The 27,775-nt window shown below is 39.1% G+C and overlaps 1 protein-coding gene across 1 annotated transcript in view; it reads left to right on the forward strand.

The window, feature by feature from the left end:
• MAD1L1 (mitotic arrest deficient 1 like 1) overlaps positions 1-27,775 on the forward strand; it is a 375,918-nt gene that overhangs the window by 10,363 nt on the left and 337,780 nt on the right. Inside the window, exon 10 of the mRNA XM_026083221.1 lies at positions 635-696. Coding sequence (XP_025939006.1) covers positions 635-696 — 62 coding nt within the window. The remainder of the gene's footprint in view (positions 1-634; positions 697-27,775) is intronic.

Here is a 27,775-nt window from a genome sequence, read left to right on the forward strand (position 1 = left end):
ACATTAAGCTCTTCCCAGACATGGTGTTGTTGAACAGGTATATGGTAAGACCTTAGGATATATGCTTGAATTGCTGCTCAAGCTAGCAGGGTCCGAATGTGGTCTTTAATAAATATAATTGTCTTGCTTCCATCCCACCCTGTAGCAAGCATGCACTGAGTTTTCAATAGATTAACCTAAATGCATAAACTTGCTCGTTTGTAGAACTGTAATGATGGCCGATCAGTTTTGGATAATCTGATTTGGCATTGACTGAAACTAAAGAAGCTGTAAGAAGAACTGGAAGAGGGCAGTTGCCCCCATATTGAGCTGCTATAGAACTTGTGTTGGAAATACAAGTGTCCCCCCACCAAGAGTCTAGTCTGCCAAGGTCTAGTACAGTGGTGGTAGCTCTCAGGGCTGGATAATGCGTAGCACTAAAGTGGGTTCCATATGTCACAGAGCTATAGTGACTGTGAAAATATTGTTTGTGAGAGCTGGAGAATGACGCCACAGAAATGCTAGATAAGAAGATAATGAAATCCACAGGAGAAAAAGGAAAGATGCTGAGTTTGAATGGACAATAAAACTATGCAGGAAAGGAGCTGTTAGAACAGTACTTTGTATCTAACTCTTCTTTTAATCTCCACCTTAGAAGCTTCTGGGAAAATTAAAAAGCTGGGAGAAACTGGACCAGAGCACTGGCTTAAATATCAGGTATGTGCTCAGAGCTGAGGAGTTAAAACTTTTACACCGCTGTCTTTTCCTCTTAGTCACCCCGATACCTGAAGCTTGTTGGTCATGCTGCTCTTGCTATCTCATCTTCCTGTGGAAGCTCTTCCGGTACTTTTTATTATATATGAAGAGAGCCAAAAGATGCATACTATTATAAAGTATCTTTGGGAACTGACAAACGTTTTTCACTAAGTCAACTTGACCAATGTCTCTGAAGGCTGGGTTCAGTTTTGAATTCTTTGAAATTCTTGCCTATAGTTACATTCATGTGTAGGTAGAGATTCTGCTAGTATAATCAGTAAGCTTTGAGAATTTTAGGATGTGTCCAGAGAAAAGAACGTTACCTGTGTTAACTTATTGTAAGTGCAATTTCTTTGAAATCTGGTATTGAAATAAACTGCCAGATCATGTTGTTGTGACTTTTCCAAAGCACTTAACTGAATTAACAACTGGTCTTTACTTTATCTAATGGTAGAAATGGAATAAATTTCTTGGTTCCTTATAAAGAAGAAGGAAGAAGTTGTAAAACCAACTAGCCTTTGTGCACTGCTATGTAACAACTCTTTCTGACATCTGGAGCCAGATATTTTTTAAGGTCTCTGGTATGTACACGGTGTAATGAAGGGCTGGAAGTGGTGTATCTCCTCCTGATCATTTTTGTTCTACTGCAGAAGGTTCTGAATAGGTAGGATGCTTTTGTGTGTCTCACTTCAGCACTGATTTATTTTCTCTAAATATCTACACTGTGAACATCATTGTACAGATYACCTTTAATATTGGATCAAGGCCCGTGCTGCAACGTGAACTGCAGAACCTAGTTTTTCCAGTTGTTTCTTTATTCCTTTGACGACTTGCGCCCAGCGACAGAAAAGGAGTTATGTCTGCGCACTGCTGGGATCTTTTTGGAGACAGTGTTTGGATAGGTGCTTCTGGTTTGGGGACGTTGCTGCTTTATGTACTAGACATTTGCATTCAACAGGGGAAAGCCCCTTAATTTTCTCAGTGTTTTCTGTTTAATAGGGATAATAAACTTGTTTCTAGAGGCATGCAAGTAGATAGTATGCTTGAGGCTCCATCTTCTGTTTGGAATACATGCATTTAGATGAACTTGGAGTTGTGCTAACTCTCCTATAGCAGGGAATGGACAGAAATAGTAGAAATCCTTTTCATAAAACTTGTCCCATCAGGCACTGGAGTAAAAGCTTTTTACTTACCTCAAACTGTTAAAGGTTTAATGAGGTAATTTCACAGTGGGAGAGAAATGGAACCGAGTGACTCTGCCTGTTGAAGTCTAATAACTCCTTCATTTAAAATTGGAATATTCGCTGTAAAGTGTTCAGTTTTTGATTGGGCCATATTGTTTAGTGCTATTAATGGTGTCTTCTCATACAGAAAAGGGAAATGTTCTTGAGAAAAATCACCTTTTGCATGCAATTGCACCAAATGGAACTGGGTGATCTCTCTCCCTCTCCACCCCCCTTTCTTTTTTTATTTTTTTGTTCAGACTTCTTGCAGCATGTTCGCTTTTAGTCAGGAATACGTAGAAGATGAGTATAAAGAGAGATCATTGTCCCGGTCAGGTTCCTGGAGCATGCCGTTGGTGACAGCTTGAGGGGAGTTAATTGCCTTTCTCAGAGTAGAAGAAAATAGGAACAAGTTGGATGGTTGCCCCAAAGAGCCAGAGCAGTATGCTGTTTGCTAATAACTAGATAAGCAAGGAAAAAGGGAATGCATTATGACTTCTCATCTTTTCTTATTACTTTCTTCACTGGTACACAGAATGTAGGGGAAGAACGTACAGCCTGTGGATTTTTGAGAGGATGATTTTCGTTTCCTGCAGCACTTCCACAGGGCTTCTCTTCTGTCTGCCCTCGACGACTTCTGTTCACTGATTGCCTGGTCTCAGCAGGCTTTTTGTCGGTTGGCTTATGATCAGGCTTTTGAGTGTAATTTTGAATGTAATTTTATGTAAAAACACTTGGAAAGGAGGGTGCAGCTTTTAGGAGTGTTAATGTTTTAGTACTGGACTCTTTTTGGAAACTTAAAGAGCTAAATGTTTTATAATGCTGCACCTTAGTGGGGGGAAGCGGTCATTAACAGTTTACTCAAAGACTGATCTTATGTTTGCCAGTTTTGGACTCTCTTACTTATCAACCAGTTAGCGGCTCAGTTTCTTCCACTTAAATTCTTGGGTTTTTCCTCATCTTGCTCCCATAAACTAGGAAAACAAAGACAACTTTTTTTTTTCTTTTTTTTAAACCTCTAGCACACGTTGGCGTGTTTCTGGTGCTGTTGTGCAGTGTTCTTTCCAGAGTTTGCCCTTGGAATTATGCCTGCCTTATACAAATGCTATATGATACACTTGCACAATACCCTGATAATAAAACAATACACACCATAGTTATGTATGGTTCACGTAGACGTATCATGAATATACTTGATCTGTCTTGTGTTTGGTTATGTGTCCTCTTGATATCTTGATCTTCCTACTGCCTATTTTCTGATGCAGTTGGCTCTATGTTTTATCTTGGATGTAATTTTGGCTAGTTGGAGCTCTTGTATGTTTTGGAGCTCTTTGTATCTGTTAGCATTATGCTGCTAGGGATTTTTTTTTTTTTTGGTCATCTGTCATTTTGACTTGATAGTCCCTGCTGTGGGATTTGGTTTCATCTGTAGAAGGGAAAAAGCACACCAAACTTTTGAAATTCTCATTTTGTGAGTAGAAAGTCTTTCTTACTTCTGAATTTACTCTCAGAATGATATTCTTGTGTGGCTATTGTAGGGGTTTTTTTAATAGAAAAGAGTTACATTGAGGAAATAAGCTTCTTGTACTCAGTCTCTCCAGGATGCACTGACCTAGTTTGTGTTTCTACAAAATAGGGTATTTATGTAATTGAGTTCTTGACCATCTTCAGTCAAGAACAGGACAAACCTTGACAGACTTGGTTGTTTTTTCAGAGTTGCGCTGTCAGTTCAGGGATGGTTTCCAGGTAGTTTCTTGCCTGCCATTTGCAATGTATATTTTAACAGAAAAATGTTTCTGAAAGGTTGTGGGATGTCTAGGTGTGTGACAAGAGGCAGATAGTTCATTTTGATGGCAATGTGCAAAACCATCCACGAGATGGCATCCTTTCTCCTGCTGCCAGAGAAAACCGATTTGAGCTCTAGTCCAGCAGGCTCAGCCTGCTGTAAAACCATCRACTGAGCACCTTAAGGAGAATCAGCTAGTCTAATGAAAATTGTTCGTTGTTGCTGTCAAATCTTTTAAGATCTGTTGAATGCTGCATGCATGCAGTCGCTGTGTCTCCTTGTCCAGTAACGTTTCTTTCTACTTATGGTAGTAATGCAGTATGAAGATTTGCATGATTCTCTAATGACATAGAATACAGTGATTTTTCCAACCAGCTCTGTAAACTTCGTATTTCCATCACCCATTCTTCATTCATTCTCTTTTACAAGGAGTTGTTCAAAGTCTGATTCTTCTCTCCCCAACCCAAGCCTTACAATTACATCCTTGAGAGCAGCATTGTTATCGATTCTGATTTTCTTCCCCTTCTGCAGCTTGTAGAAGATACTCAAATACAAAATAGAGGTTCTTGTTCCATGAGCTTTTCATCTAAAAAAGCCTTTTTTGTTGCTTCTTTTCTGTGGCTCATACTGCCTTTGTCATCTTCTGAGTCAGCCAGATGGTGGTGCTCTCCTTAAACAGGTATACCCTGGGGTGCTGGATGTTGCAAAAAGATATGCTTCAGGTATGTTTTAAAGATCGGGCAGGTTTCAAGTCAGATACTAATAGTTACTGATAGCAACTGACAGGAGTTAATGCTAAATTTTCTTTTTATTTATCTGTAGTGGCAGAAGATAGCAAGTATTGAAAGGCTGAAGTTATGTTGAAAAGTTATGCAAAATTCTGAAGGCTGACTGAGGTGGGTCACAAGCAACAGAGCTTCAGAGAGTTTTAGTCCAAGCATATTTTTTGAAGAGAAAATAGATAATAATGTTCTGTGTGATGTGTGTGGTTTTTTTGTTGTTGTTTTTTTTAATTAGAAGTACGGACTTTCAGATTTTTTCACATTTTTGCCTGCTGAGCTCAAAGATCTATGTGTATATACAGCAGAATTCCTCTGTATCACTGAAGGATTTTGATGTTAGAGTGTAATCAGGGATAGGAAGGGGATCAAATATATTGATAATGGCCTTCTGTTTAAGTAGTCTCAGAGGTATAGCTGTATAGGTCTTACCCTTTTTGGGCACCATTTACTGTTGCAAATAATACTATCGGCTCAGGGGTGTGTGCGTGGAAGATAAGGACAAAGGATTTTTTCACATTACTCTTCAAAATCATTTTCTTTTTTCCTATGGCCAAGGAATGGCAAGAAAGCAATGGAGAGATCAGCTGTCCTTTTCTGAAGGGTTGTGGGATACAATATGGAAATTGGAGGTGAGGCTGACATATCAGAAGGGGAAGCAGGGTGCTCAGACTCTTCTGCTTTGCTCAGCAGCTCCAATCATGGTCTGAGCTTTCTTGAGCTGTGTCTAATTGAGTTATACTGGAAGGCAAGTCTTAGTCCTCTGATGCTTACAATACAAGACAAATCTGGAGCGACTCTTAGGTTTAATGAAACCTAGTTTTGGAGACTACCTGTAGTTGTCCTTCGGTTTGCAAGGGTAAATTTACTTAGCTTCAGTGGTGCTATTGCATTAAGCTGGTATAGTTGTTTTGTGTGCTCGCTGTCAAGGCCAGTAAAGAGAAGTGCAGATTTGACAGGAATTCAGGCCAATGCTTAAGGACCATTTTCACTTAGTGGAACCTGCCAACTGCAGACGGCAGACGCTGATCTGCTGACCTGTCGCCTAGAGCCAAAGAAGTGAACCTGTTAATGCTGACCTGGTTTTCTTTCGGAAACATCTGTGGGCTGGCTGACTGACAAATCTTGGGCTAGCTTCCTGCAATGCCTGAGACCAATTAAAAAGAGGAGATAGTGTGAATGTGCATGCATTTCCTCYCTAAGAAAGGGTCTAATTAAGTGGCAAGCATCTCTATTTAGTACAGTGGTTAGCACAGTTGTAATTTGTAATTACACAGGTGCTATGCTCCGTACGAGAAGTCCTTCTGTGCAGATTCTGCTTTTGGAGCTGGGGGGGAGGGAGGAGAGAGGGAGGGAATAGGGAATCAAATTTCTTGATTCTGCATTTAGTGGTGGATTAGTGTTCTTTTTTTTTCGGTGAATAGAAAAGAAGGGAGAATATTGGAGTTCTCTACTTTCCTCTTTGAATCTTGATTATCTATGCTTAGCTACTCTGCACTCTCTTCTATCCAAGGCATTGAATGTCTTTCCAGTAGTGAATGAAGCTCAATCTTCTCCTTTCTCACAAGGTAGTAATTTACCTTTCTCTGAATGTCCGTTATGAATAAGTGACTGCTGGTTTAAAAAAAAAAATAAAGAAATAAATAAAATCTGTTGACAGATACAAAGTGGTGCATGCTGAAATAATTTGAATTGCTCATATGCATTTCTGGATACTTAATTAATTGTAACCAATCAGGACAAGACGGAAGGTTAACACTGCCAGTTCTAGTAATGCCATCTTTCTGGCACAATCACTCCATACCTGAGCAAATATCTTTATTGGAGTAGTCTATTGTAGCCCTCTTTTTTTTTTTTTTTTTTTTTTTTTTTTAATCACCAATCAGGAAATGAATCTGATTGTTAGGAGCTTTTGATCCTGGCTGCTCTCTGTGAGTGGACAGCTGATCTGAACTTAAATGCTAATTTTTTATTTAAAAATTTTTTTTGGGGGGGGGTGTCTAAGCTGGTGAATCCCTACTTCAGAGCTAAATCTCTAATTGGAGAAGAAAATTAACATGGTAGGAGGATATAGAAACTTCATTTTGTGCATCTAAGTTATGTAAATAATTGTAATTTATGATCTGTGAACATATTGAAAATTGCACGACGGCTGTTGACAAGATTCCCTATGTAAAACAAGCTGTCTCATTACAGTGGGAATTCCCTGGGCACCAAAAAAGATGATGAACACTATATAGGGAAATACTTTAATTAAAAAAGGGTTGGGGGGGAGGCAAAAAAAGTTGTACTTGTTAGAGAATTTTTCCTTCACACTTGTGAGGTCTTAGCTGACCCTCATGAAAGGATCATATGCTGCTCTCCTGTATGGACATAATACTATATTTTACAGTTATTATTCAAAAGCTTTATTTTGTCATCAAAAAATTTATCTCCTAATGAAGGTGAAGGTTTGATAAATATTGGAAAAAATTCACTCTGTGAAGAGGGCCAGCTTATGCAGCACATTAATATTCTGCAAAATCTCTCAAAACAAGGATTTCTGCTGACGTCTGCACGGGGATGAATGTCGTGAGAATTTCTCTTACATATTGCTCTTGCAGGACAAGTTAGTCTCAACTTGCAGCACTTCTGCCATTCTAGCTGTGATTTCAGCCTGCCTGCGGGCTCCTGACTCAACTGCCTGCTGCGGGAAAATGTTCTGGTCCTATCTGCTATTTTGTGCTTTAGTTCTGTGAGCACTGCAGCTGGAAGAGGTGGTCCTGCATGGCAAAAAGTTTTCTAGAATGGAAAACAGATCAATTTTCAGCCAGATCAGTTCCCTGGTCACGTTTACTATGTGCTTGCATAAATGCTTATGCTAGTTCCAAGCAAGGTAAAGGAAGTGGGAATGAGCAGCCAGGGCTGGAAGGGATGGTGGGGGTGATCATTTTCTTTATTTAGAAAGAAGGGTTACATGTTCTGTGCGTGGTGGTGGTGGTGGTGTGTGTGGTGTGTTTTTTTTTTTTTTTTTTTTTTTAAAGATTGTGTGTGTAAAAGACTAAAACATTGCTGTGAAAGCATTTAAAATCTTGAGGGAGAAGTGTCTGAATAGTTCCAAGGAGGACCATTGTCTCTAGAAACTGAAATGGAAGTTTCAACAGAAAACTAATTCTGATTGGTTTTGTAATTTTTTTTTGTCTGCTGAAGCCACCATTCTTTACATGGGGAATTCTTGGAGTAGGTTGTCACCCATTGAATGTGACATGCAGCTTATGCTGGAGTATGGCTCGAAGCTCTTCTGCTTTCAGTTATCTTGTTGTCTTGTGTTAGAAATTACATTATTCTTCACTTTCCACAGTGCCTTAGGGTTTAGCTCTCCCTAATAGAATGCTTTTTGTGTATGGTGGGAGGAGCGGTTCCTTTATCAGTTCAAAACCTGAAGCTCCAGGTTTTAGAGGATTCAGATTGCTATTTTGGGAGACTTGAGGCCTCTTTAGGTATTGGAAGGGATTGGTTTATTTAAACTTAATGTTTGGAGGCCCAATGTCAGATCTGTGCTTTAGCATGGAGTTTAGTCTTCTGCAATTTTCAGGGTGTTGATCCACTTAATTTTAATATGGCAGSCAGATGTGCTSCCTCTTAGACTTAATATTAAATATWATAGATCTGTTTCTGCCAGTACATTATTGAAATGCTGGGCAAAGTTTCCTGCTGTACCATTTTCCTAGCCAATATTATTAATTTTCTCCAAAAACACTGTATTTCTCTTTGCTGTTCAAAAATGTTAGYGATCTTTTGCCTTTGCCATTAATGCCTTTATTTCCATTTGAATACATCGATACATATGTATTTGAATACATATGTCTTGAGTCCAAAGAAAAGATAGGAAGTGTGTAAAAACATAATGGATGAGCACCTAGCAACTAGGCAGACTGAGGCTATAGTATGTAATCAGAGAACTGGAGGAAGAAGTAATCAGCTCGCATCAGAAATGTGTGTCCGTCCTTGCTTTGCATTTCAAAGTCCTGGGAACAGTTGCAGAAACTCTCTTTCTGGGAGCGCAGACCTAGCATTCTGGAACCAGCGAAAACTACTGACCAGTAGTTTTGAACAGTAGTGCTGTCCGTCTTGTTTGTCAAAGAACAGTTTGGTTGGCCTCCAGGAACTGTCTGGAGAATAATGAAGTTGTAGAAGAGATGGGGGATTCTTACYGGGGGATGAGAACTTTATTTCAGAAGTGAGGATGACAACGGATCCTTTGTTTACGAGCGAGTATTGCTTCTCTTTCCTTTAACTCTTTTTATCAGAATATACAGCATTGCTCCAGCTTGAGTAGGGCCGCATTTCCCAAACCAATAAATTTAAGACAGGAATACTTTTAGAAATGTGTGCTGGTGTTTTCTTCTGCATAGCAGGTACTCCATTTGCCACCAGGGACACACCAATCAGGCGCTTCATTCTGTGTTGCTGCTATGTTTCTTGCAAATAGTGTTAGAGATGCTGTTGCAAAACTGTTGGGTAAAAGTAGCTTCTTCCCAGCATGCAGTGACCCTCATTATATGTAAATAGCTTGAACTTTAGATGTTCATTCTTCTGCGAAGGAGAAGCTTTTCCAAAGCACAGACACTTTTATAAAGAGCCACTTTATTTATATTAAGCAGTCCTGCTTGCCTTAAAGTGAAATTATCATTTAGATAGCAAAGACTAATCAGTAAGGGGATGGTTTGCTACTGTCAGAGGGCTCAAATGCTCATGCTTGATTTTTATTCAGCCTCCTGTTTTGTCGTTTCTACACACCCTATAACCATTACAATCTCTAGCTCATTTTTAATTTTAACTTTCTGTTTCCATTATAGCATCCTTCAGTTTTTCAGTTCTCTGCTGGGGCTGTCAACGTGCTGTGCCTTCCCTCTCCCGTAGATGTGCAGAGTGTTAGACCTAATCTATCCTCAAAGTCTTATTTTTGCTGGGAGACTTTAACAAAAACATAAAAATGGATCCTGTAAATGCATATTGAAGCTCTTTTTACAGGATAGCAATGCCTTTTTCAAAAGGCAAAAATACACAGACCTTTTCTAAATAAAATCAGAACAAAACTCCTCATTAAGTATTCATACTCTAATATTTTGCTGTTCCCTTGTACTAGTGGGCATGGCCTTTGAACACAGAGCAAAGATGCACCTTTATCATTAGATCATGGAGTACCAAGATGGATTGCGCCAAACTAACATAACAGCTTTCTTTGCCTAGAAAATTGGTTCTCTTATCAAAGAAAACACAATAGATCTTATTTAACTGAACATCAGTAAAACATTTGATCAAGAGAACTAACTACTTGGGAAAGTATAAACCAGGTGGGAGAAGATGGAAATTATAGAAGAATCATAAGGTGCATAAGGAGTTGTTTAAGCGAGGATAGTTTTAGTAATGTTGAAAAGGAAATGGGAGGATAAATAGAATTCCTCAAAGATTAGCCCTAGAATATACTTTATTTAATATTTTCAGTAGTAATTTTGGTGCAAAAAGTTGGTGTGTGCTGATAAAAACTTGACTAATGATGCTGAGTTCAGGGGACTCATAAATGCATGAAAGCTGGATATGCAGAACTGAATGACCCTAAGGATTGGAATAAAGTGGGACAAAATTCAGTGATACAAAACAAGGCTGCCTGTACTTGGGAGCCGAATACAAACTTTAAAATGTAGCACATCCAGTGGAAATCACTAGAAGGACAAGAACTGTGCTACTTGTTTATGGCAGGCTGGCTATTAATTCTCACACATGGGATGTACCAGGAGAAAAGCTTCTGCAGAGAAGAAAATGTGCAAGTGCCTCTGTCGGTGGCCTGGGAGACACTTCTTGGGATTCTTGTCTCTAGCAGTGGAGAAAGATTAGTTGAAATTAAATGCAGAAAAGGGTTGCTGGTAGGAGTTGGAGAGCCTCTTAAACCAGTGGTGGCTAGGAGGACTGGCCTGTTCTTCTAGTGAAGCTGGCAGGTGATATAATTGCTGCCTAGAAATAGAAATGGTGGAGGGGAGGGGAAGGAAAGGGGGATCAATACCAGGGCGGAAAAAAAACTATACTAAAGGCTAACATTGGCATTTAGATCAACTGGCTCTAACCTTGCCATGAATACAGCTAGAAGGAGGTACTAAACCTGTAGAAAGACTAAGTTTTGAATGAAGCTTCCAGTGGGGTCAAAAGTATAAAAACTACTGCTTCGAAGAGGAAGCTCCATAAGGTTAGGAAAGAGATCACTGGAGTTCATAACTGCAAGGGGCTAGACATGACTTAAGCTAGATATTCTTTTCAGTCCTACATTKATATGACTACATATGTACAATGAGTAGGGAAGGGAATGGGCTCAGGAATGTGAAGGATGGAGCAGTAATTTTTAGTTTGGAATTGCAGGCGTTCTTTAATACTGGAGCATGGGAAGCTGCAGTTGGGAGAGAGGATGTTTTAATAATAGAATTAGGCCATGTCTATCTTTCTGCTGTGACGCTCTTCCTGCACAACACACGGCACTGATGTGGACAGGAACCTGAACTGTGAGAACAGCTAAGCTTTGCTCGTGTTGAGAAATATACACTTTACTGGAAAATATGAGGCGAACTATTAAAAACAGTTTAACTGCAAGCGTAGATAAGACCCAACTATGATCTGCATCATTCGACAAGCTTTCCCGAGCCTATTTGATGCAGGTTATCTTGATGGCATATTAAAAATAATTATTGCTGGTTAGTACTTAACGTCGTCAGTGCCTAGAGCAAAGATTCATACTTCTAAAGACCCTATTTCTATCATTTGCTTTTGTCTTGTCATCAGTGCAGGTGGGAGTTCTCTACTGGATCAGCCAGAAAAGTTTTAATTTTCTGTTTTAATTGTACTTATATGGTAGCTAGCACAGCAGCATCAGAATGGGGAGGCAGAAGATTGGAAATGTATGAATATTTAAACTGTTTGGTTTTTCAGCATCTTTAAAATGCTCCTAGCTCTGACAAGCTAGCTTAAATGCCATGTAATACTATTATATAAGCCCTGTCCTTAAGCTAAAATCTTTCCTCCCTTGGGACCTCTTTGCCAGTGAATGTTTTTGATCAAAGCATCTCTTTACCTGGGCTGTATTTGCTTTCTTCACAAGCTGTGTTATTAAAGGAATATGCTTGTAGATAAATATTTGCATATGCATCGTTGTTTGGAGAGAAAAAAATTAATGTGGCTTCCAGTAGCAAAAATACAGCATGATATATTCAAACATTTGTTAAAGGAGCTTAGCGAACCTGAAATATTAGTGCAGTGGAAGATCAAAGTGGTTTGTGCCTCAAGGTTCCCTCAAACTAGTTGTGTTTACACAAGTGTTTTGTTATTTTAAAATAAATTACAGCACACAAATTGCCATGTTGGATCAGATTACTTACTAATCCATATCTGATCCAGTGTCAGAGACAATCGAATTCTGGTCTAGATAAGAGGATTCAGAATAACYTGCAAGACACGAAGAAGACTTTCAGTATGAAAGTTTGTTAACTCTCATCAGATTGATTATGCTTGACTGTATAACCCATCTTACTTGGCCCCCTGCCTTTTTTTTTTTTTTTTTTGTGAAAACTCTTGCAAATGAAAGACATTGTACATTAGGTGCATGGAATAAATAGAAGAATGTTTTACTTTGTTATAAGTTATGAGTTATAACTCCTTCAGTTATAATCTATCTTACTTGAAACAATAAGTAACAAAGGTGTAAACCCTTGCACAGATAGAAATGCGATTCTTAAATTGCTACCGTTCCTGTAAATGATGCCTTTTTCTCTTGTGGATTTGTTTGAGGAGTCAAAATCAAAAACGCATATTTTGTCTTAACCTTGTGATCTGATTTTTCTGTGTGGCTGCTCCACCCAGTGTTTTTTGGTGCCTGTGTACTCTGCTGTTAAGTGCGTTATGCGGCTTTGTGGGCTTGTGTGTCTGTTCTCCCGGAACCAAGGAGGAAGAATCGTAGGCTGGAAAGAGCAGCCTGAAGTGAGCTGCCTGAAYGAGCCCAGACCCTGAGCTAGGCCATCCAGAGAACTGGACCTGTGAAAACTGGAAAGATTTATATTCTGAAAGCAAAGATAGGAGGTGATAGGGCCCCAGTAGATCTGTGTTCAATAAAAACTTGAAATAGTTTCTGGAAGTAATTTTTTAAGGGCTGACTTGGGCAGCTGAAATCAAGTCTTCAGCGCTGCTGTTTTCAAATGAGGCTTTTTGTGGACTTAGGGTGCTTAAAAGCATGTAGAAAATGGAGCCAGGCCTTCTCAACGGGAGGAAAACGAAAGCTGCCCACTGCTTGTTGTAGCCAAGTCAGCTGAGAGAGGTGGAARTATATGGAGCCTTCCCTCCATCCCTGCCACTGGCCTATAATGCAGGGAGCAAACTGATTAAACTTTCTTTGCAAGTTCTAGTGTGGTGTGTGTGCTGGGTTTTTTTTGTTGTTTGTTGTGGGGGTTTTTTTGTTTTTTTTTCCCTCCTGTGGCTGCTGAGGCGCTAAAATGTTCTGTGCGTATTCTGGTCATCTCTTGGCAGTGAAGTATTTCTTGTAACAGTCATGTCCGTTGAGAATGGCATTCTTGCAAGAGGACCATCCACTTTGGAACAGCGCATTCGAAACCTCTGTGCATTGAAACATCTCTCAMCTTTTACTGCCTCTTGCTATAAAGCAAAAGAGGATCTGTCAGAGCTCTGACCTTCCAGTGTAGGTGCAGTTTTAGCCTTCTTAGRAGTGTCTTTACTGATCTTGAGCATCTCTTCTCCCCTTTTTGACTCCATCTTTACCCACTCTTTTTCTCTGTGTTATTCTTAACTCTCTTGTCAGCAGACTTCCTATGCCTCTTTGGGAGGGTAATGGGCAACTATTACAAGAATCACTTTCTAGCGTAGGTTATTYTTGCTGGAATTGCTTTTGAATTCTAGTTACTTGTTTAAACTCTGTTGCAGAGATRTTCTGATACAAATAGTAGGCTGAGCTCTCTGGAAGAATATGAAGGGAAGCTCTATCCATTGGGTAGGAACAAATACGAAATACTGTATTTTTCTGAGTTATATCCTGTGGCCAAGTTAAATATCTTCTGCTTTAATGAAGCAATTGTTCTTTCTGTAGTATACAACAAGTTGTTCAGTAAGGGCTTGATATCCTGCTCAGTTTTTTTAGGAGGGCATGTATGGGGATATCAGGGTTGCTGTCTTTGAATGTGTTCAATATCAATTTCCTCAGTTAGAGAAGTCAGCTATTCATCAGTCAGTTGGCCTGGACAATTTTCAGCTTTGCTTCACAGCTCTGTTATTGGCTCAGTTTGGAAGATGATGCTTTAATGTAGTTATGAATTTTTTCACTCAGTTTTGCTAGTATGTTTGAAAATAGCACTTCTGTCTTTGTGCTCTTTATATTCCCAGAGTTAAAGCTTTGTGGTTTCAGGTGGTTTTCTGAAAACTTAGCAGCCAGGGTTCATGGCATCAAGCCCATTTTGTGACAAGCCTTTCATTTAGGTCTGATGGTTTCCAGTGTCACTGGCAAAGACATCTTCTGCCTTCTGGATAGCTGGTCCATTTGTCAAGGTGACAGAACACCTATCAACTTGCCTGGCTGCMAGTAGCTGGCATAGGGAAATGCAGTTGGCACTTTTTAATAATGGATATATTTGGAAGGCTGGTAGAGAGGAAGAGTGGAAAAGTGCTCTAAATTTGCTTTTTTTTCCAATTGGGTAGACACAGGTCTTGGAAAATAATGTGTATTCCTGCCAATATAGCTTATGATGGCTGCTCTGCTATTTCTCAATAGCAGTCTTTTTGGCTGTTATTAAATATTTAAAACAGTAGCTTTATTTCTAAGATATTTTACTGTTTCCTGTATCCTGTACTGTTCTCTTCAGCTGTGGTGCGTCTGTGTGAGTGGAGTTTGGAGGATACCARTTAAACCCCTATCTTTGCTTTAGAGTCAACCATTCTGTTTTATAATCATGTGTTGTTTAAGTATTTGACATAAGTGACTTTCATGGACAGTCTCTAGTACCATGTGATGTTGGCACCTAGTGTCAGACATATCTGGTAGTGCACAGCGTTAAAAGATTAAGATTGTAAGATGGTGATGTGTTTAAGATATCATGTGTACATTTCTAATGCTATGCCTTTTATGATCTAYGTGAGGAAATACTCCATTTTAGAGATAGTTAAGCAAATGCTTAACAGTATACATCTTCTAAGTCCTGTATAAGGTTGAAGGACCTGACTGTGCAAGCTATAGGGAGGCAAAGCTAAGGTCATTTGCAATCTTAACTGTATATGTGTCTGATTTCTGAGCATTTAACTACACAGTGTTAATATTTTTCTTAAGGTATATTTTYGGTATTTGTATAACCCCGTGCATTTGTGATGATTCACAAGAAAGCATAAGAGAAATTCCCTGTGCTAAAGAGCTTATACAAACAAAATGTGAGGGAGAGAGGATAAGGTGAGGGAGCTAGAAGAGATTATTAGTGACAAGCAAGATGGGGATGAATCGATAAGAGAAATGAGGTCAAGAGGAAGCGAGGTGGTGCTTGGTGGATTGAAAATGGGCACTTTTCCAGAAGGAAGGAGCAGTATGAAGGAGACATGAAGATGGRGGGCAATAAGGGAAAAATAAGGACAAGGTAATGGAATAGGGCTAGTGAACAAGGGATAGCGAATAGAAACTCGTTAAAGATTATGTACTAACTTGTTTCAGGTAACTCTCTTCCTTCTTCCCACTACAAATTATTTGGACATTTCGATTCTGAAGGGCCACAAGGCAGTTACCAAAGTTTTAAAACTCATTTCTGTCCATGGCTATCGTTAGGGAGAAAGGGCTGCTTCTAGTATTAAGTTGGGATTCAGATCTATGGTATGAGGACCAATTCACTGCATGGATTTTCACGGAGTGACAAGAATCTTGCTAACCCCCTCAAATACATATGGGTTTTCATAGCTCTGAGTTGTCCCTTGCTAGATTGTTTCTAAACCTTTTCTGGACTTGTCGATTTGGAATCGTTAGATCTGTACATGTCCCCTGCGTTTTCTGTCCTTTTGGGCTAGGAGAGTTAAAGGGACTTTGCTGGAACCAGAAGGGAATAACTACTCTCTTCTCCTCCGCACACTGCTGCGTTTGTTGGAGGTACCTTGAGGCCCAGGTTGTCTTGCTGTTGTGGAAGAGCTGCGGTTTCCTTCTGCCTGAACAATGAACTTTGTAGCTGTTTGTACAGTAATGAGCTGCTTTTGTTTCCTTCAGAAACGTGCTCCGCTGTCTGGAGCGTTTCCATTTACAGACAACCCTTGCCAAATTAATTTTATTTAATTATCTCCAGGGCTAAGCTTGAATACATTTTGTGTTAAATTCGCTGTTTCTCCCTCTTCTGAACGAAATGGACTTAATATCCTTGTTAAAATCTGATTAAAACTAAAATTGAGTTTTTTGAAGTCTGATTATCCCATGAAATGGAATTTTTAAACCTAATTATGAATGGATTTGCATACATTTTTAGCACCATTGAAAAGAAAGTTGAAATAAATTTATTAATGAAATCCTCTTCTGCTGTCTCTTTGGGCCATGACGACTGCAGGGGAGTAGGGGAGGAGGAGAGAAGGAGAGACTAAAAACTCATCCTCTTTTGAAATATACCCTTTCCCCCTCCCCAACTATTTCCAGAGCTGGTTTGACCCAGTCTCATTTTTATTCCTGTCTGCCACACAGCCAATTTAGGTAATTGATGGCCTTTTGGAGACTAACTACACAGTTGAGCTGGTTTCACATATTCAAAGCCTCTGTGCTCTCTGAAGGGTGGATCTTGGAGGGCACCATTTGTTTCAACTGTTATGTTCTCCCCTTCTTTTCTGAAGTAGCCCTGATACAAAATCGATTGGGAGCTCTCGTTTCTCCTTTCTGAGAAACCGTACGTTTGAGCAATTATTTTAAACCTGATAAAAATAGTTTTACACAGACTCTGTGCACATGGGAATTGTGATTGTTGATGTACTTCCCTGGGTTTGAAACACAAAATTTTCTTTGCAGAAAATATCTTTGTAGGGAATATTTGAATCTCTCACTACAGTGGTTGTGCCTGCTCCCCCAGGATTTTGCCTACAGTGCTAAATGAGAAAGGGAGGGCTGGTGGAGAACACATCTGCTTGTCTGACTTTGGCCTTTCAGGGTAGGTGTGGAGGGGAACCGGATGCCTGGGCAGAGCAGTGTTGATTTCACGTGGAGGCTCGTACTGCTGAACTTTTCTCTGTGTTTCTCCCGTTGGTTGAAAAGATCATCTCCTTACAAGGTTGACCTTAAAAAGATGTGGCATCTTGTTGGTCGGTGTCCTTTATCCTCTTACTTAGGCCTAGAAAGAGCCCTTTGTACTGGAAAAGCATCACTTAAACTTTTAAGTGTCCTCTCTCACTGTCTTAGGCTGTGTGCAGATTTTTCTTCTGTCAAAAACTACAAGTCTGGTAGGAAAAAGGTGTTGCTGGAGCTCAGAAATCCTGGCCTTGATACCTCACTCTGCAAAGAGTAAAAGTTCTTCATGTAGCCAAGTGTTCTTTAAGCATTTGCATTTYCAAAGTTACTTTTGAGCTGGGGGGGACTTGCTTTCCATATGCCTTTGTGTTTTCTTTTTAATCCTGACTTTGCAAAGGTTAAGTATGAAAACACTGTGGAGGTATCAAGTTCTAAAAGAAATGTGTAGTTCTATCACTTTTTGAGATGCTCCTGAAGTGGGGAGTTTTATGAGGGAAGCAATGGTTCAGCAAAGGTGGATTTTGCTGAGATTGGAGAATGTTTTTAGCTGGCAAGGGCTCAGGTTATAAACCAGAATTGTTGAAGTCAATTAAAGTTTTTCTCCATGAAGTAACGGCAAAACTTGAGAATTCATACAAGCTGTGAAGAAAGAAGCTAGTTGAAGTAGCTGTGCCGCAGTGATTTAAAATTATCTCGTGGTTGTTTTTGTTTGTATTTGTTCACTGCATTTCTTGTGCAAAGTAGACACCTTCAGCATTGGATTTACATTATATATATTGTGTAATTAGGACTCCCATTCAGACATGCATTATAAATGCTTTGCAGTAGCTCTCCAGCCAAGCTCAAGTGGAATCTGAGGAGTTGGGAGTATTGGATGCACCTTGTCTCAGGCTGTTGTATAAACCTGCAATCACCCCAGCCATGAGCAGGATCAGGAAGCTGCATAATCTTGGAGAGGGCTAGTAGGGGAAGATCTCCAGTGGGATAGACATTGAGAAGAATCCCAGAAGGGATTTTTTAAACACTGTTGTTGTTTGGGTGGTTCCGCAATGTCCTTTCACCAAAGACAGAGTAATTGGTTGCGGGTAGACCTCTATGCTGTGATGCACAGCATGCGGAAATAAGCTCTGGAAGGTAAATGTGTGTGCAAGAGAGGGTGGAAAATGGTGTCAAGCAATGATGTTAGCTTGTTTCTCGTTATCAAGAGACTAGGTAGCTCTCTTTTTCTTCTGTGAATACATTTCAAATGTTAGAAAGTGCAGATTGTTTAAATTTATTAGTGCCTCCCCTAGTAGCTTCAGGCATTGAAAGAGACAAACTTTATTCTAGCAGTAAGCCAAGATGGTGTCAAAGTGCTTGTGACACCAATCCAGTCCTTATCTTAATCCCAGTCACAGAAGCCTGTGGCAAAGACACAGGGAAATCATAATTGCTTTTGGCTGCTCTGAACCTTGTGCTTCATGCAGGCAGCTGAGCTGATGTACTGGTTTGTCAGAGAGCGAGCTGGCAAAAGGAGAACAGTAATTGCTGAAATGCCACTGTTTACATCTTTAATGCGATTACACTCCAGCAGTTGCACTTTCTATGAACGAGTCTTTAAGTCTGCTTCTATTTYCTTCTGACATGAATTATTCATTATTTATGGATGATGGTGATTGGGGTTTGGCTTTCACTGGCAGTTTTATTATATCCACTTAGCACTGACTGCTTTGGCATGCTCTAAGACTCAGTTATTTTCCCTGTATGGGAAAATATGTCCATCATTCTTCTTAGTGTTAAAACTTTGAGTATGTAATCCAACTCTATTTTGGGGGATGAGAGTCTGTGTTTTTTTTTTTTTTTTTTTTTTTTTTTGGTGGGGAGCATAGGAAGAGATTTTATTTAGATCAGTGCATATTGCCAAGGCTGAGGGCAACTGCTTCATTGGTGCTGTATGTCAAAGGACTTGGATTTGAGGTTCTTCCTATGGGCAGCTTGGGAGATTTGGATGTTGAGGAAAGAAAGCAGAATTTCAAAATGAAGTGTCCTCTAGTGAGAGTAGTTTTGAGAGTTGATGAGATTGATTTATAAACTGCATTGAAAATTTGTACCATCTCTGCTTGGCTGCACTGTTGGGGTGTCAGCACCCCTGTAACAACAGGGAGACTCTTGGGGTTCTGCCCTTCTGGTCTAACGCCGTGATCCATCTGCTTTGTGGTGGGACCACTACGTTCAGGCCTGGGTACGTTTCTGGTTGTTAGTGGATGCCTGGAGCTGATGTGTTAATAGGCTTCCATAAAACTTTCCATCAGAAATGTTATTTGTCCTTCACTTTGAATATTAAATTTTTAGAAACTTTCAAAAAAAAAAAAAAAGTATGAGAGTATATTACTCCATTTGTTTAAAGTTCTGAAAGCTTTTTTAGCTAAACAGTTCAAAGAGCGCATCTCACTAATCAGAGGAATATTCTTGTGTCCCTGGGGTGGTCGTAGTGTTTTAATTGGAACTCGAGCTTCTTTGAAGTCCTTTTTAATCCTCCCTGAGCTGGGGGAGAGGGTTTGAAGGCAGCACTGTAAATCTGAAATTTCTTCGTTTTATTTACATGTGTCTGGGGACGTGTGTAATTCATTTTCCTGAAGTTAAGCTCACTTGCTGGCTTGTGGACAGCTGAGTGAGAACTGTGCTTCATTAAGTGGGAGGCATGAGACAGATGGTAGGGGGTTACAGAGAGTAAAGCTCATATGCTCGCGAATTTGTTAAAATCGGTACCTGAGCAGCAGGCTCTGCATGGTAAGTGAGCTCAGTGGGAAGAGTTGGGAAGTGGTGCRATACCTGAACATGAGTCTAAGACCAAGCAAAAAGCCACAGTGATGGTGGAGAATTTAAACTCATGTCTCAGAATTAATTTACTAGTCTGGCACTCGTAAATATAGTGCTATGTAGTGGTATTTGACTGCTTTGCTATAAGATAAGAAACCAAAGATTTGGGGGTATGATTCTTGTGGTTAGTAACTTCAAATGTTCTTTACATGAATGCGAGGTTGGATTTTGTTATATTGGAGTTGAATTGTAGGGTTTTTTGGGTTCCCATACTCAGATTRCTCAGGCTCTCTGTGCCTTAGACTCTGTAAAATTTAGGCCTTTCTTGACTCTGGTTTGATAGCAGAAATCTGTTCTTATCCTGAAGTACATATGCATGTGATGTATCCACCACTAATGGAGCCTCAGTTATAGTTGACACCTCTTTGTGCTCTCTTAATACCAATATCTTGTAGCAATATATTGCTACTGACCATGCAAGCACTTTCCTTAACCATTTTCGACTTTATTTGTTCCACTATTGGTTTCTGTGATAAAGATAAGTGGTTTTGGACCATGTGTTTTCTGCACTTCTGTAATGTTTTTTAACCTCCCCCATTTGCTGAAACCAGCATGTTTCAATTTCTGCTTCTGCCAGAGGTGAGACGTCTGTGGTGAAAAGCTTTGAAATAATCTTTGCTTGAGTTGAGATAGTTTTTAATTAATGGAAACAACAGGCTTAAACCCCAGTTTTCTGTCTAAAAGGAAGAACCTAGCATTCCAGTTGAACATCTAAGTGGTATGCTTTTCATTCTTTCTAGAACTGTTGTCATAAATTTGCCTGTGACTGAAGTTATTGGATGATATATATACATAAGTTATTTATAACTGGATTTATATATATAAATAATATATATACACACACATATAAAATAATATATATGTTAAAAAAATCCAGTTACAAATAACTTTTATTGTAGTTTAAAGTTGCAGTTTGAAGTGGCCATTCCTGCTGTGAAAGTGAAGAGGTATGTGATAGTAATCAAATCTGAATAAGAATAACATATAGGATCACTTTATATAAATCACTTTATATAAAAAGCAGCTGAAAATATGATCTAGATTCTTGCAAGGACATGCAGACAATCATTAATAGTATTTCCTCTTGCTCAAGATTAGGGATTTTATGCTACTGCTGGCTGATATTTTTCAGCTGATAGGAATCTAGCAAAAAAGACATTGAAAAGAATACAAGAACTTCAATAAGATGATATCCTTGAAGGATTATCTCAGACAAGTATCAAAAAACAAGATCATCAGTTTTGTGAAATCTATAAAATGGTCAAATATATATCAAATATACGTACTTTGCCAGTACCCAATCCTAGTTACAGTATTTTACTCCCCTTGCTATCAGATAGTAGCCCTGGTTATCTGTACAAATTATGGATGGTAAAGGTTGTGCCAGAAAGGTATGTGCTTTGGTTTTTTGTTTTTTGAAAGGAATCTTATGTCTTGTGTTTTTTAGGGCTGATATGATTTATGGATATTTCCTAGGATTCTTTAAACCAATTAGGACAAGTGCCCTAAAATGCAATCAGGCTTTGACAGTTTCAGTTGCTGTCAGAGCAGTAGTTTCCATATACACTACTCAATGCTGAAATAAAAAAAATCTTTTCAGTATCAGATCAATGGAACGATCATCATTCAGTGCTCTGATTCTTTTTTTTTATGACAGGACAGAGTAAAATGTCTTCAAATGTCTTAAAAATGCCACTGCAGGATGGAACCAGCAGAGGTTCAAAAACATTTTCTGAGTCTTTCTTGCACAATCTGTTTGCATGAACATTCTTGCCTAATTTGAATGTTAAAGAGTTAAGTTCTCTAGCCGAGATCCTTCCATTGTAACCAGTAATCCCTACTGGTTCTCCGGTTAGTGAGGAGCAGGTCTCTGAACTGGTTTCTTCCATTGACATGAAGTCTAGCAAGAGAGGCTTGCGACTGATCATTTGGAAATTTCATTTATTACTTTCATTTTGGCTGTCAGGACACTTTCCTAACCTCAGATAATCCCGGCAGTTGGCCTGGAATCTCCTTCAGGAATGCTAATGATCCTCTGTGCAATGATATCCCATTGAAARTTACGCCTGTCTAGTTAGAGTTTGCTTCCAGCTAGCATATCTTTGTATTTGTCTGAGGCTTTCAGGTATTATTATTATTTTTTTTTTGCTTAAAACTTCTTACAATTATCCAAATGTCTGAAAATGTGCTTTTTTAGGGTACCCATGTGAATAGCATAAATAATTTGTGTTCTGCTTCAATTCTGTAGTTTAGATTATTATTATTATTTTTTTTTGTGAAGCCTCATTTTTTCCTAGCAAATAGTTAATCCTGTTGCCCTCTCTGCTACATCTCTGGGTTGTCACAAAGATTGTTCTGTCTCCTGAGGTGACAAATGGAAACTCTAGGAAAAACTACCCTAGTTATGACTCCCTAAAATAACTTATGCATTTCATCACATTATTTTTCCTTTTGCTGTTTTTTTCCCCTCAAATTARCTAAGTTCATGATGGAGTAGAAGATTTAAAACAGTTTTTGCTTCTGCTGCAGTAAAATAAAATATTGCATTATTAATTGTGTTTACATTTTGTGTTTGAGATCTTAAGGGCAATAGGTACAAAATTATACAGTAAAAGAATTTTCTTTCAAAATCATCATGAACATGGAATTAGGTGCACTAAATTAAATTGCAGATTGAGGGGAAAAAAATTTGCTTCTTTCATTGTAAAGACATGCTGATATCTGCTAGCATTTGAGCAGCAACAGCCATTTTTGAAAATCCTTTATGATTCCTTTCAGTTTTACTACTTATGTTCTATTGGCGGTAGATAGCTAAAACATCTGCTTTAAATGTTTAAAACTTTTTGTGTTTGATCTATAACCTCTGTTCATTTTTCTGAAAAGTTAAGAAAAAAACCTGTTATCCTCATAAGTCATCATTGAGTCTTCAATAGTACAAGGCTGTAATTTGGTTTAGAATTTCAAATGGATTGTGAATGAATCCCTAGCTGCTTAAGGATTGCTCTTTTCAAAATAGTGGTGGGTGCGCCTTTCTCTTCCTCCCTAAATTAAAAAAACAGAATTGTGATGAGTCCTGGTCACAATTAGAAGAGATGGGATTGGAGAATAGTTCTGGACAGTGCTGCGTAACTTGAAGAATGATGCTGCTATTGTAGGAGTTCTCTGTCACTAAAGACCAAGGATTTTCCTCAGTTTTTTTAAGTAACAGTTTTACGTGCATCCTRCCAACCAATGGTTTGAAAGCACTTCAAAGATACTAGGTCTATGGCTTAGTAAGTGTAATAAGTTTGTCGTGCTCCCTTGATAATCTCCAAAAGGAAAAACCTTAGGAACTGTTTGTTTTCCTATATTGGAAAAATATAGGATACAGAACACTTGATAGACAATGCAAGAAACAGAGCATATTTGCAAAGCTATTAAGTTGATTATTGTTGCCTTATGAGCTGTTGCATTTTAATCCTAATTAGAGTTCTTCTGTGTCATAACACAGTTGAAACGTGATGTCTCTTTTTCTCTTTTGGGGTAATGCATAGCAATGCATGCTACATGCATGCTGCAAGGACGAATTGATCTGTATTGTAATACTAAAAAGACTGKTTTTTTTGGTTTTAACTCTGGAGAGAGTCAACCCAAAGCCCAGGATGTGACAAACTATACTTTTGATTGTTTTGTCAACGCCAAGCATAAGTAAGAGTTCTAGAACCGATAATATATTTTTCATTATCTATGCTACGATTAGCTTTTGTGCAAAAAAATCAAAGAATGGCAGATGAAGAGGCTGGAGAGCAAAGTGTGTTTTGCTCCAGTCATACCAATAGGTCAGCCTTGTGCTGTAGTGTGAAACAGCAGAGCAATTAAAGGACGTCTCTGTGGGTTAGCAGCAGTACAAATTGAGCTTGTATGTGGATGTACTTGTCATTAGTAGGAGCTCATGATAACTTATTCTGTTCTCCTAGTTAACTCTCTGTTTCCCTTGCTGCGTATGTACTTTTCTTTGAGGTAATGCACCTTTTCTCTGTTTGAAGCTTAGGTTAGTTTTGACTCTTAATGAAGTCTAGTCTTGACAGTGCTAAAAGAAATTGTTGAGAGGTGGCGTTCATCCACTCAAAAATTGAAACGATGATGTGATGGTGGATCCCTTAAAACACAGCCTGGATTTCTCACCGCCTCTGAGAGCCAGCCTGACAGTTCATGCGTCTCGCACTCGAGCCTCCTTTCGCTTTACCCATGTGGCTGGTGTTACCTGACTCTCAGACTGTAGCACTGTAAGCTCAATGAGAGCTCGAGGATATGTTTTGATGAAAAGACAGCTGAGCCCGTTAACAGCTTCTTGCTGAAAGGGGTAATTTCAGCAAGCTGAATCAGACCTTTAGTGGCAGAAAATGAACCAAGCAAAACCAGTGATTGTCCCTTCAGCGACAACAGGCATTTAGACTGGCTCAGCTGCTCTCCCGAATTGCACCCGGAGAAGAGGAGCCTGGAAGTCTACAACGGCGGTTTGTGTGAAGCTGGATCTCTTTTGGAAAGGCAAAGCTCTCTGGCCTTGCTGTGTAAATAACTTTTCCATGTGCTCCAGCACTTTCTTATTGAACTCTAGAAAATTGCTTTTGTTTCACCAAAAATCATGTCTCTCAAAAATCATGTCATGTGATGCAATATGCCATAACCTGACTTCTGGGTGAAGATTAAAAAATCCCTGACTATTTTCATCTTAACTTCCAAATCTCATTATCAACAAGTTTGATACTGCTATGTATAACATCCCCTCTCCTGGAGGTCTCTAAAGCCTTTCACTTGCAAGGTTAAATTGAATTCTGCAATGTGTGCACTTCCCGCGTTTCGGTTGTCTGTTCTGCGCTTGCTATTAGCGCAGGGATGGGGATGGGAAAGAAGATTGGCATGTTAAAATGGCAGCCAAGTGGTTAGATTTTTCCAAAATTAATTTTGTCTTCTTGAACTCCTAAATATATCTTTAAAGAAGAAATTGAACTTGAAAGATTATTTGTTGTGATGCCATATTGATAGCTTTGGGAGGAAAAGAACCTTTTTTTATTAAAACCACAAAAGTCTATTGACTGGAATCTAAGATAGTTATGTCATTATTTTTCCTCTTCAAATTATAGCTTGATTGGATTAATTGATAACTTTGCAGTTGTTTTAAGAGACATATCAATTATTTGTCTTTGGTATTGTCAAGATGCTTACACACACTAAAAATGCTTTCTTACAAATGAGTTGTTCTGCTTCAGGGGTGTTAATGTGGACCTTTTTTTGGTAAGGAGCAATTGAATTTGTTGATTCTGTCTGCACACAAATATGAGATTTATTTTCTAAAGGAAAGGGGACTCAGAAGTTGAGATATTGCCAGTTGCTTTCTCTTTACACTTCAGATTTCTTCTTTTTGCTTTGTTTTTGACRTAGAATATTGAGCTTGAAATTTATTAGAGAAATAGCATAAGATATACCTTAGTGTTTTTTTTCTTTTTTTTTTTGCCAGCTTTTGGTGCCTTAATTTGAATGAATAAAGGTAAATGATTGCTCTTCAAAACATTTTTAATTAAAGTGTCACCACACACTRAATGTGTCCTAATTGCGTAGGAAATAAGAAGAATTGGATTATTTTTGTGAACAGTGTGCGTCGCAGCTTCCTAACCGTTTGGCTTGCTGCGACGCAGGCAGCAGTAGAAGGGGGCAGCGCAGCCATTAACAGGTTGGCAGTTTGGTGCAGGTGTCTGGCCGGGAGCCCGGGGGGACYTTCAGCTCAGGAAGAAGCACCGCGGTGAGACTCGAACTCCCAGGCCCGGGCACCAGGTTTCAGCGGGGATATTCCCCTTTAGTCTGGTAAAGGGGAGTGACCAAATTAAAGACCTTATGTTGTGATATTTTGGAAAGTCCGCATGTACCGTTGTGATTATTGCTGTGTGCCCTCCAGCCTTGAAGGATAAGTCGTCACAGGAACCGAGCTGCTTCTGGACTCGCTGGTGAAGCATAAGAACCAGGCAGGGGTCCTGCAGACCGGAGGCACAGGAGTTAAAGCGGTGGTGTAGCTTGCTATGCCAAAAGGCTGTCTGGGGAACTGCCTTCAAATGTACATGAAGAAACTATTGCAGATGCTCCAYGGTCTTTCTAATCACACAGAAATACTTAAAACAACTCAGCTGCCTTTCCAGAATTCCTCTCTTTGTCATGTTATTGTTCTGTGTGTGTTCTTCAGGTGCTTTTGCCTTCCAGCCTAAAGAGAAGCCGAAATTCTTGTTTAAAAATAGAGAAGGCCCTTTTTGGAGAGAGGAGACTTTCTAAATCTTTTTGTGTTTCTGCACATCATACAGAAGCAGATAAGGGACAAACTCTGGATTTTACATTTTTGTGAGGCTGCCTCCCCCAAAAAAAGGAGGGGGGGGATTTTTTGGATTGAAGAGGGAGAGAGAAGCAGATGTGTCCTCCCTTTCTACGCTTGGTTCTCGTTAACAAACACTTCAGTAAAGGCTTCTATTTCTGGTCTTTGTCAGCTAATTACGCTCAAATCTAAAACAGTTTGTGGATCCACCTAAAATGCTGTGCCAAAAATCTGGGAATGTTCCATTTCAATTTAATATGACTTAGTTGAGACACACAAATCTCTGTGTGTCTTTGTATATTTGTACTGAGTTAAAACTATATAGAAATGTGCTAGTTCAGAGACTTTCAAAAGTAGGTGATTCTGAGCAATTTAGTATTATGTGTGTGTCATTAGATCGGTAGTTTCAAACAAATTTTTTTTAGAAAACGGAGTTGTTTGAGTACTTGTTTTTTCTATTTAGTCTTTTGTCTTGCAGATCCATAGCTAAAAATTAATGTCAAAGATCTCTTCCTTTGCTGTAAATTTTGAAATGTTTTATAGAAGCAATGAGATGTTGACATTCTAATAAATTATAAATTTTTTAAAAAATCCATTTTTTACTTTTCCTTTAAAAATTCTCAGCTGCTTACTGAGTCTTGGTTTAATGTTACTTCAACAGCTAATTCTAAGTGCCTGACTGTCAGAGTTTATAATGGAATGCTAATAGGTCCTTAACTAAGACAGCACAACCAAGCATTCTAGCAAATGTCTATGAAATGCCAGTTTTGTGCATTTAAAAAAAAAAAAAAAAAAGGCATAAGCTATTTTTCATGTTAAGTTATAAAATGTGCCAGTGGGGGCTTGAAACTCATTGCGTGAAGCCAAATGACTTGGATGGGCATCCCATTAAGTTAATTTTTCCCTTCATTTAGGTTTTCATTACTCTTAAATTGCTCTTTTTCAAATTATGTGCACTTCAAAGGAAGTCAAAGAGCTTTGTTGAACAGTAATTTTGTCCCTCTTCAGCCTTACTCTGCTCCTAAGCTTTGCTGGACTAATTTGCACCTTTAGGGCAAAAAACCTTTTTTCCAAATTAGTATTAAATGCTCACCTGATTGTTTGGTTGTTCCCAGATCCTGGAAAGGAAGATTTTGCTTAAGGGTTGTTGTAGAAGGAAATAGGGTCTCGGGGTGGGCTGGTGGGAGACAGAAAGAAGGTTCTAGTTTTACCCAGCAGAGAGGAGCTGGAGTTCAGTGATTCATCTTGATTCACGCTTTGGAAGCCACTTCTTATTGTTCGCTCTTCATGTTATCTTTATCATTACATACCATATGACTCAGTTTTAATAACATCCTGCTCTTGAATCTTCATGTATGTGTGTAGTTTCTTATAGAGGATTTTGCACAGCTGATGCAAACATAGGTTCTTTTTTGTTATTATTATTTTTTCTGTGGTTCCATGGGCTCCATCAGCACGTGGCAAAGGAAGCTGCCCACAGGTTTGCGGGGTATATCCTGGCAGCACATGAAGTAGCTTCTCTCAAGCAAGTTCTCGGTATGCTCATGGGAGGGCAGAGTTTCAAACTTCCCTCGATGAGCAGTGGTGATTCGAGCAGCCTTGGGGAGCTATAGTGGCAAACATATTCTCTGATAGCAGAGTTATTGGCTTTTAATACCAGTTTTGATATCATCTGTTTAATAGGAAAAGGATGGAACTTTAGCAAAGTTTATGTACAACTAACCCATCAGACAAAGGTTCTCAAGGCTGGAACATGTTAAGTGACTGTTGGGATGCTGACAAATGTATCTCTTTATGCGC

This window comes from Apteryx rowi, unplaced genomic scaffold (assembly GCF_003343035.1).
Source record: "Apteryx rowi isolate R43461 unplaced genomic scaffold, aptRow1 scaffold_6, whole genome shotgun sequence".
In the NCBI taxonomy this organism is placed as follows: domain Eukaryota; kingdom Metazoa; phylum Chordata; class Aves; order Apterygiformes; family Apterygidae; genus Apteryx; species Apteryx rowi.